Source organism: Callorhinchus milii, unplaced genomic scaffold (assembly GCF_018977255.1).
Source record: "Callorhinchus milii isolate IMCB2004 unplaced genomic scaffold, IMCB_Cmil_1.0 Scaffold2, whole genome shotgun sequence".
NCBI lineage: Eukaryota > Metazoa > Chordata > Chondrichthyes > Chimaeriformes > Callorhinchidae > Callorhinchus > Callorhinchus milii.
Genome location: NW_024704743.1, coordinates 119,609,897 through 119,624,318, shown reverse-complemented (window position 1 = coordinate 119,624,318; position 14,422 = coordinate 119,609,897). Strand labels below are relative to the sequence as shown.

At 40.4% G+C, this 14,422-nt stretch overlaps 1 protein-coding gene across 1 annotated transcript in view; it reads left to right on the top strand.

Moving 5' to 3' along the window:
• LOC103179701 (vacuolar protein sorting-associated protein 13B) overlaps nt 1-14,422 on the top strand; it is a 481,880-nt gene that overhangs the window by 343,750 nt on the left and 123,708 nt on the right. Inside the window, 1 exon segment of the mRNA XM_007895087.2 lies at nt 12,601-12,804. Coding sequence (XP_007893278.2) covers nt 12,601-12,804 — 204 coding nt within the window.

Here is a 14,422-nt window from a genome sequence, read left to right as displayed (position 1 = left end):
AGTGTTCAGAGCTAATTCATAGTTTCTTTTACAAGAATTGAACTTTTTAAAACTTCCAACATTTCCCTTGAATTAAGGTGTGAGATTTCTCTTGCTTCTCAGTGTAGTGACTTGCTCGGTACACACTTTTAAATTTTTTCCCTCTCCCACACAATGAGGTCCTTTTTTCCCCACACACATGGATTTCTTAATGAGTTTCCTTTGTAAGCAATCCGAATTGTTTGAATGAACAACTCATTCCGGTGACTGGAAATATAATAACAATCATAATCCTCATTTGGTTTTGTGCCTTTCACGTCAGGAGGATGCCCCAAAGCTTGTCGCACTGTATCTGTGTGTTTCGTAGGCGAACACGGCAGCCAATTTGGACACTCTGTGTCATACAGATTACCCATGGAAAGTCTGCCTCCGACACTATCTCGATCTCCATTGGATCCTCCAGCTGATAGGAATTTCCATTTCGATTTCCTCTTCCCAAATAAGCCAATCAGTTAGAAATCCTGGATTTTAGACCTCAGTGGCTGAGGCAGAAGATGGTTGAGACAGAATTCGTATGAGCTTTCAAAAGGGACTGAAAGGATTGCTCTGTAAAAGAGCCAGTGCAGACACAATGGGCTGAATGGACTTTCTTCTGTGGTATAAATTTCTTTGGTAATTTGGTCACTCAATCCACAACTGTTTGTGGACACTGTGGACAATTAGCTGCCGCGTTTCGCCCACAAAATATACAGTCAATTCACTTTATAGTATATACTGTGAAGCGCTTTGAGTTGTCTCAACAACAAAAGCGATTGATTAACAACTGGGTTCCTACTTACTGCTTGGTAAACAGAGGCTTGTGGAATAAGGAAACTTGCCTAAGGTTTCGCCCTGCCCAGGAATTGAACCCAGTGATAGCTATCACTTTGTCAAAGTTAGATCTACATCAGCCAAACATAATTTTAAAAGGTTGACTTGGGTATGAACATTTCCTCTCCCTTGCAGATCACCCCTGACTTTGGCAATTATAATCTACGCTTCTGTTGCCTTTCACACTATGGGAGGCGTCCCAAAGTGATTGACAATTCTGGCTAAGCTCTGGAGCTGGGTATATAATAATATAATATAATAATAATCCTTGCATTTGATGTAACACTTTTCACGTCTTCTAGATGTCTCAAAATGCTTCACAGAATATACTGTAAAGTGAATTGACTTTATATTTGTGGGCGAAACGCGGCAGCCAATTACGCCAGCAGTGTCCCACAAACAGTCATGGATTGAATGACCGAATTATTTTAAAAAAAAATTTTCTTGAGGGATTATTATCAGGCGTGTGGAGTAAGGAAACTTGTCCAAGGTTTCGCCCTGCCGGGAATCGAACCCAGGTCTCTTGCTTGAATGCCGAGTGCTCTAACCACTGAGCTACAGGACTCCACCTGATATGATGGTTTGGCTGAACTTTTCTATTGCTGCAATTATTTCCTCCCAAGGAGAGTGCCATTCAGTGCTGCATTGCAGGTGCTAATTATTACCGTTCATATTCCAACAACACATATTGCACTGTTCAGCCTCATATTTGTAAGTGCACGAACGTATGGTATCGATTCCCAGACAGAGTGAAACCTTAGGCGGAAAGATTTGGTAAAAGATTTAGTAAAAGATTTGGTAATTAGTTATTTTCTAAAAAAAACTAGTTCCGTGTCTGTTTTACTCTGCCTGCTCAGCATGTCTAACAAAATCAGTTGCTCTGACCAAGTTCACACTTTCTCCTCTGGAATAGAGCAGGGGAGATTAAGAAATGATACGAAATATTTACAGCTGTGAAGAGACATTTTATGGGGTCGTCTGAGTGTCTGACCCATACGTGGAGTTCCATAGCGTGCTCGCCTTGCAAGCCAGAGGACCCGGGTGTGATTCCCGGGCAGGGCAAAACCTAAGGCAAGTTTCCTTACTCCACACTCCTCTGGTAACTTAGCAGTAAGTCGGAAGCCGGTTGTTAGTCGATTGGCGGATCGCTTTTGTCGGTTATAATTCCTTTTTTAAAAAAAATTGGTCACTCATTCCACGACTGTTTGTGGCATATTGCTGTGCGCAATTGGCTGCTGTGTTTCACCCGCAACGTTTACAGTGAATTCACTTTACAGTATACTCTGTGAAGCATTTTGAGACGCATCAACAACAAGATAAGGTGCTACATCAAAGGCAAGTATCATTATTATTGGTATGATTTCTAACCTGGCCCATTTATCAGGTTTTTAGAATGAACTTTCACAGAGCTTTTACTCTGATCATTTTGGAGGTGTTGAAGGATCTCTGTGTCATTTTGTAGTTCTACAATGCTCATTTATTTTGGGGCCACGGTAATTATAGGAACGTGGATTCAGTGAAAGGGAAAACATTTTTGACCATAATCTTAGCATGAACTTGTCAGTTTTGAGATCACATGAACTGGGTCATTCTCACTGACTGGGCACAGATCAGTCCTTCCCAGAATATAATCCCAATACTCCACGAAAACACACAGCCACTACACTTTACAGTTTATCATGTGAAATACTCCTGATGTGAAGGGTGCCATATCAAACGTATTATTATTATTATGTACAGGTAATATCTGGGTCATGACATTGGAAGATAACATTTGCTGTGCTAAGTGCTTCTTGNAAAAAAGCTTCACTAACCCTGTATTTTGAAACAATTTGTTCACACAGTCACTGGAACATGTGCCAAAGGTGTGCAAAAATCTAAAACGACCTCAGAAAAATGTTGCCAGGTATCCCGTGGTCAGGGCAGGCATTGTACATTTACTGTTCAGTTCTACACGCCAAGGTGCTTGCAATTTGTCTCCTGCTATCATTTTACTGACAAGTCGCCTCTTTTCTCATTACCATCAGCAATCACTTGTCAGATAAGCGTAAAGGATTATTGTCATCAGAACCGTATTATAATCCTAATACCTGCTCAAGTTTTTTTTTATTGTTATTATTCAAAACAAAGTTGCGGGATGTATTTCTTTCCATGGAACTGGTATTGTGTGTGTGCTGAAAAGGAATTTTTAGTAGTGCAAATTTATTAGGTGTTCCGTCCAATAAATCTGTCTATAACATAAAGCGTTGCCAAACACCAAGACATAGTGAAGGGCCAAAGGCACAATGCAGTTATTTGTGGTAAGTTCATGGTGCTTTGCTAGTTAGAAGTCGGGGGTAATTAAGCCCTGCATTCATCTGAAGAAACAGCTGTTTTTTTTTACATTTCAGATGAAATAAGGTGATACAAATAAATTGAAATAATCTGCAAAGCCTCAGTGTTAATGGCACATGTGTACAAATACCCCAGACCTTAATTCCTGGTTCTTGTATTTCAAATTAAAAAAAAATACGTGTTGACAATCAAATGGCAGCACATCTGTAAATTAGCCCAATTAATTGGTCTGAGAAACACTATCACTTACCATTAAGAGAACCATTTAAGTTCCTGGCTTCTGAATTCCGGAGAACAGTTTGGGAGTCTGAATCTGCCCAGCTGCTGCTGGTACTCCCAAGGAGACGATTAGTTGTGTCTGAGACTTCAGAGGATATAGTTATTAGAACGAGGGGAAAGACCTGCTTCATGAAGGGTTTCACCGAGACGACTAAATGTGCCCCTGGGAACTACCAACTGAGAGTTTGTAATAACTTCACTTTTGCCTTTCAGATTGAGTTTTATGATTTTTTTTGGATGGCTGGTTTCACCTTTGTTCAGATCACTTCAGTTTTTCTTCAGCGAAATGTTAAATTGGGGTCACGATAATATAATACTCCTTGCATTTGATATAACGCTTTATCACATCAAAATGGCGTAAAGCACTGAAGTGTTGTGAATATATACTTGGAGCAAAGACAGCAGCAACAAGAAGCAAATTGCATTTATGTAGTGCCTTTCACATCGGAAGGATTTACTAAGTCGCTGGCACACAGCAATGTCTTACAAACAACCATGAATGACCAATTGTTGGCTAGCAGACCAGGCCCTGAGATCTTTCATATGCCACAAAGACAGGCAGACTGGACTTTGGTTTGATGTCTCGTCTGAAAGACGGCACCTCTGACAATGCAACTTTTTCCCAGCACTGAATTGGAGTGTTAGCCTATGAGCTCAGATTCCAATGCAAGGTTTGAACCCACAATCTTCAGAGGATAGAATGCTGCAAATTGAGTCAGACTGACGTACGGGTCATGGACTTGTTTAGTAAGAGTGGCCAGTAAGGCTGACTCTTGTAGATTGGTGGGTACAACTAGTTTGTTGTATCTTGTTCGAAATAAAATTATTCTGACACGTGGTTTAAGAATTCTCCTCACTCAAGAGGGGGATCGCAGATTTATTTTCTGAAATGATTGGCGAGTACACAGACCGTGAATATGTAGTAAACTGTTTCTTTTCAGAATTTGTATTTCGAGATCTCAGTCATCTTAAAGCAATTGTGAAGTGTATGTTACACAAAAAAAATCATCTAGGAGGCCCTCAAATTGACTTGTGTGCAAATAATTTTGTGGAACCAATCCTGTTCATTTCAATGGTAAGCGATGGCAACAGAGAGAGGCAGACCAGTGGGGCAGACTGGTGGGGGAACAACACAGGGATTACAGTGGGAGGATTCTGCCATGGAATGGAATGGCTCTGCTGTTAATTGCCTGAATTTTTACTGGCTCACAACCAACGAGTGTTGGACAAGTCCCACAGGATGTTGGTCCCTATTGCCAAATGAGTTGAGTCATACTCAGCCCATACAGTGCTCTGGTCAGGCTGCACAGTGAATACTACATATGTCTCTGGTCCCAGTTGCACATGGGGCTACCCAGGCTCTAGATGAAGTGCAGAGAGCAATGGGGATTAAGCTAGAGGGGCCTTATAGAAATGTTTAAAATTTTAGGACTATAAACACAGAAGTAGGCCATTCAGCCCCTCGAGCCTGTTTCGCCATTCTATTAGATAATGGCTGATCTGTATCTCAACTCCAAATACCCGCCTTTGCCCCATATCCCTTGATACCCTGAACTAACAAAGATCTATCCACCTCAGTCTTGAAAATTTGAATGGATCCAACAACCACAGCCTTTTGGGGGTGAGAGTTCCAGATTGCCACAGAATATACATAGTCACACCGCTTTACTGTATATCCTGTGAAGTGCTTTGAGATGGACCTGATAAGGCGCTATATCACATCCAAGGATTATTATATTCTTGTAACAGAGCAAAATGTGCGATGGACAAGATAGTGTATGGTAAAAATGTAACTATTCTGAGAATGTGTCTCTTGGATCACTTTGGTTTTCTTTATATGAAGAAAGCAAAGCCGACCACTAAAACGACAGCATGCCAAAAAAAAACACCTCTGTATGCATAGACACCTCCTTATCTCCGTTTTGTTAAGCGTTCGGAGTTCATGATTTCATTTGTTAATTGAAGTTGTTTGTGGTACAAATTATAATGTAGGTAATATTTTGCAGATGTTCTATCATCTATAATGTGAGCTGCATTCATTTACTGAAACCAAACTGGGAATCTGCTACTGAAGGAAGGATGTGGGTTTTTTGTGTTGGATTAAGTCCCTTCTGTTCAGAAATGTTTTTGACAATAAAATATCATTTTGAAAGGACTGGCGGGTAACTGTTCCACATTTTGCTTTCGGAATATTAATGATAAGAGTTTTCTAACGGTGAAGCTATTTCAGTAAAAGCCAGAGGAAGAAGATCTGGTCAAAACATAGCTTTGCTTTATAGGAATAACAGGAAACAGATCTCAGTGAAAGCATTTCACAACTGGCCGGCCATTTCCTCTTTTTAAATGTATTTTATGTGCATAAGTGCATTCTTTAATATATAAAAACGATTTAAGTTAAGACTGCCTTTTATATCCTCCTTTTCAGGTTTCATGTTCCAACTTTGAACTCAATGGAGCAGAGTGTGTGTGTCTGGGTTTGTTTTCTGGTCAGCTGAGTGTCTGATGCCTGTAGAAATCCGTCACCATGCTTAAGATGAAACAAACCAAACTGATGTATATCAGGATGGAACGGTCCCTCTCTATCGGAGGGACACATCCTGCTTATCTAATTCTGCAGAGTATTAGGTGCAGTTTGGCAACAGCCAAGGCTTGGGGATCCCAGAGTGTGTTGGGAGTCGAACCAGCTAAAACCACCCTACCCGATAGGGCTTTGGATTCCAGGGATAACAGGAGCTGAGTGGGATCATTCCCTGCCCCCTGTGACTGGTCTGCCCTTCCAAGTCCTGTTAATGAGCCAGGCTGGCTGGGCTTGTCATCAGCAGTGCCCTGAAATACTGCGGACCTGGCTGGCTTCTCAGGTGCGCATGTATGTATGAGAGTGAGGTGGGGGGGGAGGAGAAGGAAAGCACATTTTGCTCCAAAGCATCATTCTTTAGAAGACCATGGATTCAAATACTGTCAAAGGCTTTGGATATGTTCAAGATGATGGCAAGATAATAATAACAACAATTCTTCAATTTGATCTCACTCCTTTCATGCTGAGAGGACATCTCAAAGCTCTTCACAGGATTTCCTGTAAAGTGTAGTGACTGTATTTTCTCAGCAACAATTTTCTCTTCAAGAAATGTCCAATAACCTGAATTCAGAAATGCGGCAGTTGTTCAGAGAATCTATGAAGCAAATTTGCCTTTATTTCAATGGCTTTGCAGGCCCCATTGATTCAAGGTTTAGAAATAAGCTTCAAATGCTGTATGTGTATAAGAGCAATATTTTATCTTAGATGTCAGAGCTGTCAACATTGGGGAAATATTAGGAGTGAGATTTATGATCAAATAGAGTGAGGGCAATTGCAAACATTTGCATTTGCTAGTGGGACGCATTATAATGGGTTTTGTTTTCAAACTAAAATGCTTCAGCTTTATTGTGAACAGTAGAGACTTGGACTGCATCAGCGCTACTTGTTTTTACGTAGGGCTTCCCATTTAAAATGGTATTAAACAATACTGTACAATACGATTCACATTTATATAGCGCCCCTCAAGTTGGGAGGACGTCTCAAAGCAGTACACACTGCTAGGTGGGCACCATGATGAGGGTTGGAGCCGGCTGCACTCAGCAGTTTCCTGAATAAAATGCTCATTCAACAACAACAACAGCAACTTGCATTCGTATAGCGCTCCTCATGCAAGATAGTCTCACAGCGCTTGAAAGTGGCGGAGCAGGAAGCCGAGCCAGGAGGCAGGGGTTAGGAGGGGGTAACCGTAAGCACGGTCGAAGAGGAAGGTCTTTAGGCGCGACCTAAAGATGGGGAAAAAGGGGGCAAGGTGGCAGGATTAAAGGAGAGAGTTCAAAAGTTTCGGAGCATAGTGGCTGAAAGCACGACCATTCAAGTGCTCTGTATCACATTTGTCGTGGAAGTTGAGGGAGAGAGGGGATTGCTATTGGTTATTTCAATGCACTCTGAATAGGTTATAATAATAATAATCCTTGTATTTGGATATAGCGCCTTATCACATCTCCGAGAGGTCTCAAAGCGTTTTGCAGAATATACTGTAAAGTGAATTAACTTTAATTTGTTAACAGTGTCCCACAAACAGTCGTGGATTGAGTGACCAATTTATTATTTTTTTTTGAACGAATTTCAATAGGAAGGAATAATAATGTTCAGATTTAATGTAGAGCCTTGGACCATCCTCGCGAATGTTTAGACTCTAACCCTATCTCGATGCTAGGATGTATAGTCCAAACTCTGCACAGAAGATGGATGCACTATATATATTGTTGCTTAAATCTGTGCACCCATTTAAAAATCTAACAAATGGGTTGCATGTTTGCACACTGCAAAGCGAATCAACCACTCAAAAATATTTACTTGAAGATAAAATTAAGTTGGAAATAAATGACCTTTGCAGTTAAGATTTTTGAGGGATTTAAAAAAAATGTATGTGCAGTTACATGAAGTATGCAAAAGACAAGTCACTTACAAGTAAAAGTTGTGCCAATTTGTCTCTTTGCTTTTTGCCAATGTAAACTCAAGCACTTAGGTTTCTTGACATGAAACCATGTTTCACAGCGATAAAAACTTCCAAATAAATTTTGGATTTGTACGGCCTCCAAATTCTTTCGTACACATGAATAAAGAAGTTAGCATCGAGTTCGTGAAAGTAACATCTGCACACAACCGTATACAGTAAACTTAAATTAATTTGTTCAACTACTGATGAATATTATTGCCAAATCATTACAATATTTGATTGTATATTTAACTAATAATAATGATCCTTGCGTTTGATATAGCACCTTATCATGTCTTTGAGACGTCGCTAAACGTTTTGCAGAGCATACTGAAAAGTGAATTGACTATATTTTGTGGGCAAAATACGGTAGCCAATTGCGTACAGCAGTGTCCCACAAACAGTTGTGGATTGAGTGACAAAGTGTTTTTTTTGAGGGATTATTAACCCCAGAAAGAGATCCACCAATCGACTGACAACTGGATTCCTACTTATTGCTAGATAAACAGAGGTGTGTGGAGCAAGGAATTGAAACCGGGTCATCTTGCTTGTGAGCTGAGCATATTAACCAATATGCTATGGGCCTCCACTGTAGAAAAAGGGAATAGAATTGAGCAGAATTTACATGTTTTTGAACATGAAGAATTCTTAATTTAGGTTAATTATAATAATCCTTGCACTTGTTACTGTATCTATAATATTGAAACGTTTCAAACTACTTCATGGGGAATTGCTGTCAAGTGTGGTGTTGTTTTTGTCAGCAAACTGCAGCCAATTCGCACACAAGTCCTCACAAATAGGCATGAGGTGAATGGCCAGTTTACATTGGGGAGTGTTCATAATTGCCTTGGGACATCCTACAGACGTGAAATGACCTCTGCAAATATACTTTATTGCTGTTATAAGGACACTCAGAATATCGATTGTAATAATTGTATTTGATATGGTGCCTTACCATGTCTCAAAGCACACCACCCGAATCGCTGTAAAGTGCAGTAACTTTACTGATGATCACAGCAGCCACATGCACAGTAGGAAAACAGCGATGGCCTGCAAATGACCATGAAGTAAATGAGCAATTGTATACGGGAGGATTATTGGCCATTACATTGGGAGAAACTCCCTTGTATTGTAAGAATTGTAAGAATCTGTGCTAGGAGTGTTGGGATATGGAAAATAATTCACCCGCAAGTCCAAGAGCTGAGTAAGAAGTGATTCCAGAAATTCCGAGTTGAATTATTTTCCTGTGTGCTTCATGAATAATTCTATTGATGACCCAACCGAGGAGTTAAAATAATAAAACACATACTTTTGCAAAAATGTTATTGGCGGATATAGTCCGAGGTCATTTGGCACCAGGGTTACTTCTGAGTTTATGATTTGAAAGTGACCAAGTTGAATCTTAAGGCACACTTCTGTATAGAATCATAAAATCTTACAGCACAGAAGGAGGCCATTTGGCCCATCGTGCCTGTGTCAGCTCTTTGAAAACTAACAACCGGGTTCCTACCCACTGCTTGGTAAACAGACATGTGTGGAGTAAGGAAACCTGTCTACCGTTTTGTCCTGCCCGGGAATCGAACCCAGGTCCTCTCCGTTTGCGAGGCGACTGCTCTAACCAATACTATGGAGGACTCCACTAAATTGTAAAGTCCTGCAAGTATTCAGATGTGCAGAGCGAATTTGAGCTTTCCTCAGTCAGCCTGCAGTCAGATTGAGGACAGCCATTCCCAAAGCTGCCAAATTGCAGTGGTTGGAACCTGAGCTCGGCACCCAAACAGACTGCCGCAGGGCAGGCTGAGATGCATCCGGATGCCTGCTGGATTTGCCATTGACAAATTGCCTTGTGAATCTCTTTTAAACTAGAGTCCATTGAAATGTCAGTGTGATCAAGCTTACTGTATATTGGAACAGACTATTTGAATTAGCAAGTTTTACCTTTCCTCTCCTGGGTCACTGCCTCCCCCCTATTACTGAGCAAGATGGGCAAGCTGTACTTCAATAAACATTAATATATCTCTGATTTCACAGCAGTCTAGTATTGCTCTTACTGGTACACCTTGCAAGTTCCTGCTTTCTTGAAAATTATTTTTTTGTTTTAGGAGGTGGTAGTTTAAATGAACCAGACTGCTTCTGTGCTGTCAGTTTCTATCATTCTACTTAAGTTGTTTTATGAAATATAGCAATCAATCGTTGCTGCTGGAATTTATAATGATAATTAATAATAATAATCTTTACATTTCGTACTGCGCCTTTCACATTGCGAGGAAACCTCAAAGAGCTTCACAAGGTTTATTGCAAAGTAGGGCGACTGCAACCACCCACATCATAACAAGATTCGTCTTTTATGAATAATATTACACTGAGGCAGTGATTCAGTTATGCCTAAACTGTTTAAGATGTCTACCAGGTAAAGTTTCACATGATACAATATGTGGTGCCATTATCCTCTCTTAGGGATGGATATGTTGCTTTTAAATCATCTCTGCAGACAGTGGCACTGCGTTAGGAAAAGTCAAAAGTTCAAATTAATGTACATTTATTGGAATATGATTTACAACACAGAATGCTGGATTTATTGCCCCAGAGTGAGGCTGATAAATATCGATTTTTGTTGTTCCTTCAATGGCACAAAGTGCAGTTAATGAGTAATTAAAATATCAAAATGTTTTGTGAAATGCTTACATTGGTTAATTGTAGGAGACAGACCTAATAAATCTTGTGAATGTGGGTGCTTAGGGTCACATTTAAACCCTAACCATTATTTAAACCATTTAGAGTAAGACCAGGTTTGTTCACTCGCACAGTGAATGGTTGATTGCAACACCCTTGGCCCAGTATGTTGCAGTATAGTATTTAAAGATCTGATGGCTATACATATGCACAAATTTGAACAAACCTATAATTATTCCCAAAAGATTATGACCTGTGACTTTCTACTAAACCGTTAAACCCATGTGAAAGCTTGTAACCTAAACTATGTATGCAAATGCAATGATCCGTTATATAAATACACCTGCAGAATATTAGATGTTAGATAGAATAATGCTTTAATTTCTACTTCAGAGTTATTAATGGGTTATTCATTTCTGATGAGATCAACCCTAGGCGCTCTATCAAATACAAGGATTATTATTATAATTAATTATTTGTGTTGTAGGTCAAACAACTGATGCACACAGGGAAGATGCAGAAATCACTGAAATCACTAAAATAATTCCTATCAAAGTTCATCTAAAGAGCACAGAAGCCGTACAAATTTGTCAACGTGGATTTCAAAGCAATAGGTCACGCCTCATGCATTTATTGAAATGCTTCCAGGAACTAGCTAAACTTGTATATGCAAGATATTATTTTTCTTGTTTTTTTTATAAGGCATTTGATAAAGTTTAAAGCTCCAGCAAGCTAGTTGATCTGAATCCTGGAAAGTAGGAAACAGAGCTGATAATCAATGGGAAAATATCCCAGCTGGAGTATCACAGTACAGGAGAGTTTCAGAGGGGCTACATGCGCTTCACATGACAACATTATTCTTTTAATAATTCTTGTTTGATATAGAACCTATAACATTGAAACATCTCAATTGCAGGTAATTGCCATCAAGTGAAGTAACTTTGCATTTGTATAGCAAACATGACAGCAAATTTGTCCACAGCAATGTCCCACAGACAGTCACTGACCAATTTTATCCAGGGGATTGTTGGCAGGATAGCGCCCTGAAAAACGATGCTCTGTTGTGTCACGTTTTAGCATTTTTGTTAATTAACAGCATTTGTATCCCGATTCAACGACTGTCCTTCATTCAATCATCGAAAATGGTACTACTTTATCTTCGATTCAGAGTTTGTGGGATATTGCTACTCACAAACTCCTGTAAATACATAGTCGCTACACTTCACAGTAAAATCCTGTGAAGCACTTTGTGACGTCCCGGTGATGTGACGACGTGCTATATCAAATGCAAATGCAGGGCTTATTATTATGCAGGATGCCAGACCAATCCTCGAAACAGTTGACCTTACTGTCACACAGGTTTGGTAAACCCAACACCTGTGGTTAATTTTTAAATGGGTCTTTTTTGAATTATGTTTTTCTCTCGTATATCAAAGATTAACACGGATTGTATTACTGACACAAATACCAATTCTTCTGTTCCTGATGTCTTATAAAATTCCCGCACGATGATGTCTTGGTGGAAAATAAGTGACATCATCCATGTAGTTGGTTGATCTCCTGAGGAAAGAAGTTTGTGGACAGTGAAACATTCTTAGTTTCTAGAATGTTAAAAACACATCTTGAATTATTTAGAAACTTGTATTTTTTAAATTTTGGTGAAATTTAGAACCATTGGTGTTATTAAACTGAAAATCCCAGTAGTGTTATGTGGAAACACGGAGGATTAACTATGCAGATAATATATTTTAGATGGAACAGTTTCAGTGGTCATAAATAACACGGTTGGTTGTCTTGCAAAACTAAAGCCATCTTGATGTTTTGTACGATCGTCTTTTTACACGCAACAAGTCTTTCATTGAGAAATTGTTGTTACAATTGGCTAAGTACACACACCAAAGGCACATTTTATTTCCAAGCCGATCTACTCACAGATGTGCGTCTTTTTCAGGAGAGCTCTCAATTTGGGAATATTACGTGATCCAGGATCAGAAGTCGAAGACAGACAGTACCAGATAGACCTGCAGTCTATGAGTATTGGCACTGCGTTCTGGGATCAGCTGAAGCCTGAAAAGGAAGTTGGGAAAGGAGGATTGTCCACAGACAGTGAAAGGAACTATCAGAATCCAGCACTTGAATGGAACATGGCCAGTAGGTAAGTACATAGTGAGGAAACTGCTGTCTCAAACCTTCCTGGAGAGATCGACCTGGTTTTCAAAATGCATGAGATCATCTCCTTCCAGTTTACTAATGCAGTTATTTCTCTGCTTGAAGACTGAGGCAAATCTACACACACTATTCCGTGCATCATCAAGATACCTAGAGAAACACAGGAAGGGTCACAGCTGGAGCAGAAGCTGAGTCTTTAGAGACCACTAAAGCACTGGAAAGCGTATCGCTCCCTGTTTGACCAGGACTGCTCTCACCATTAGGGCGTTGGGTTGCAGGGTTGGCAGAATGGGAAGAATCAAAGCCTCCAGTGATCTATCAATCCTCATAAAATGCTCAAAATGTAAAGTGCTATTCTCCTAGAATGCTAAAAGTCTGAAATTTGCCAAATTTGTTGTCAGATCTGTTGAGTATCTCTATCTTTCCTGTCACTGAACCATAACTGGAATTCACAACATTTACAACAACAACAACAACAAGATTCCATTTATAGAGCGCCTTTTACGTCGGGAGGACGTCCCAAGGCGCTGTACAGTTGGGTCAACGGTTACAGCGGTTGTTGGAAATGAAACATAAATCCCATTTGTATTAGGATTCCACTGTGGTCATTTTTTTTATTGCATTAGGGTGCAGCTTAATTGTTTCTAATTTAACTTGATTTATTGAAACTCCCATTGATTACATTTATAAATAATTGTCTTGTTTTCGCGTTTGGTGTTGAGACTTCCAAACAGATTCAATAAGCCAACCGCCTAAAACCATCTAATAATAATCCTCGCATTTGGTATAGCGCCTGCTCACCTGTTGAGATGACTCAAGATTTTATTGTGAAGTGTAGTGGCTATGTATTTGTAGGCAAGTGCGACAGCCAATTTGTGACAGCCAGGAAGTGAATGACTGATCTCTATCAGGAGGATTGTTGCCCAGGACACCGGGAGAAATTCCCCTCTCTTTCTAATAGTGCCAAGGGATGTTTAGCGTCCACGTGAACAGGAAGACAGGACCTGTTTCAGTTTTAACGTCTCATCCAAAGCATGACATCTCCAACAATGCAGCACAAACCCCAGCACTGGGCTATCTGAAATGCTGTTCTCTGTCCAGCGCCTTGGGACGTCCTCCCGATGTGAAAGGCGCTATACAAATGTAATCTTGTTGTTGTTATAGTGTCAGCTTAGACTGTAAATTCAAAGTGGTGATGTGGGGCTTCAACAACAACAACAAAATTACATTTATATAGCACTTTTCACATCAGGAGGACGTCCCAAGGCACTGGACAATTAGAGTTTCTGACCCGAGCTGGTGGTCATGATTGGGGAGGGTGGAGGGCAGGGGGTGGGGGGGAAGGAGGGTGACCAAAGTCGCGGTTGAAGAGGGTCTTGAGACAAGTCTTGAATGAGGCAAGGGAGGGAGCAAGACGGAGGGGCTGCGGGATGGAGTTCCAGACGGTGGGGGCAGAGTGGCAGAAGGCCTGCCTGCCAATAGTGGGGCGGGTGAGGTGAGGGCCGTGAAGCAGCTTCACAGTGAATCCTGTGAGGAGCTTTGAGATGTCTCAACGACCTGAAACACTCTATATTGAATGCAAGAACCATTTACGCAGAGAGGAA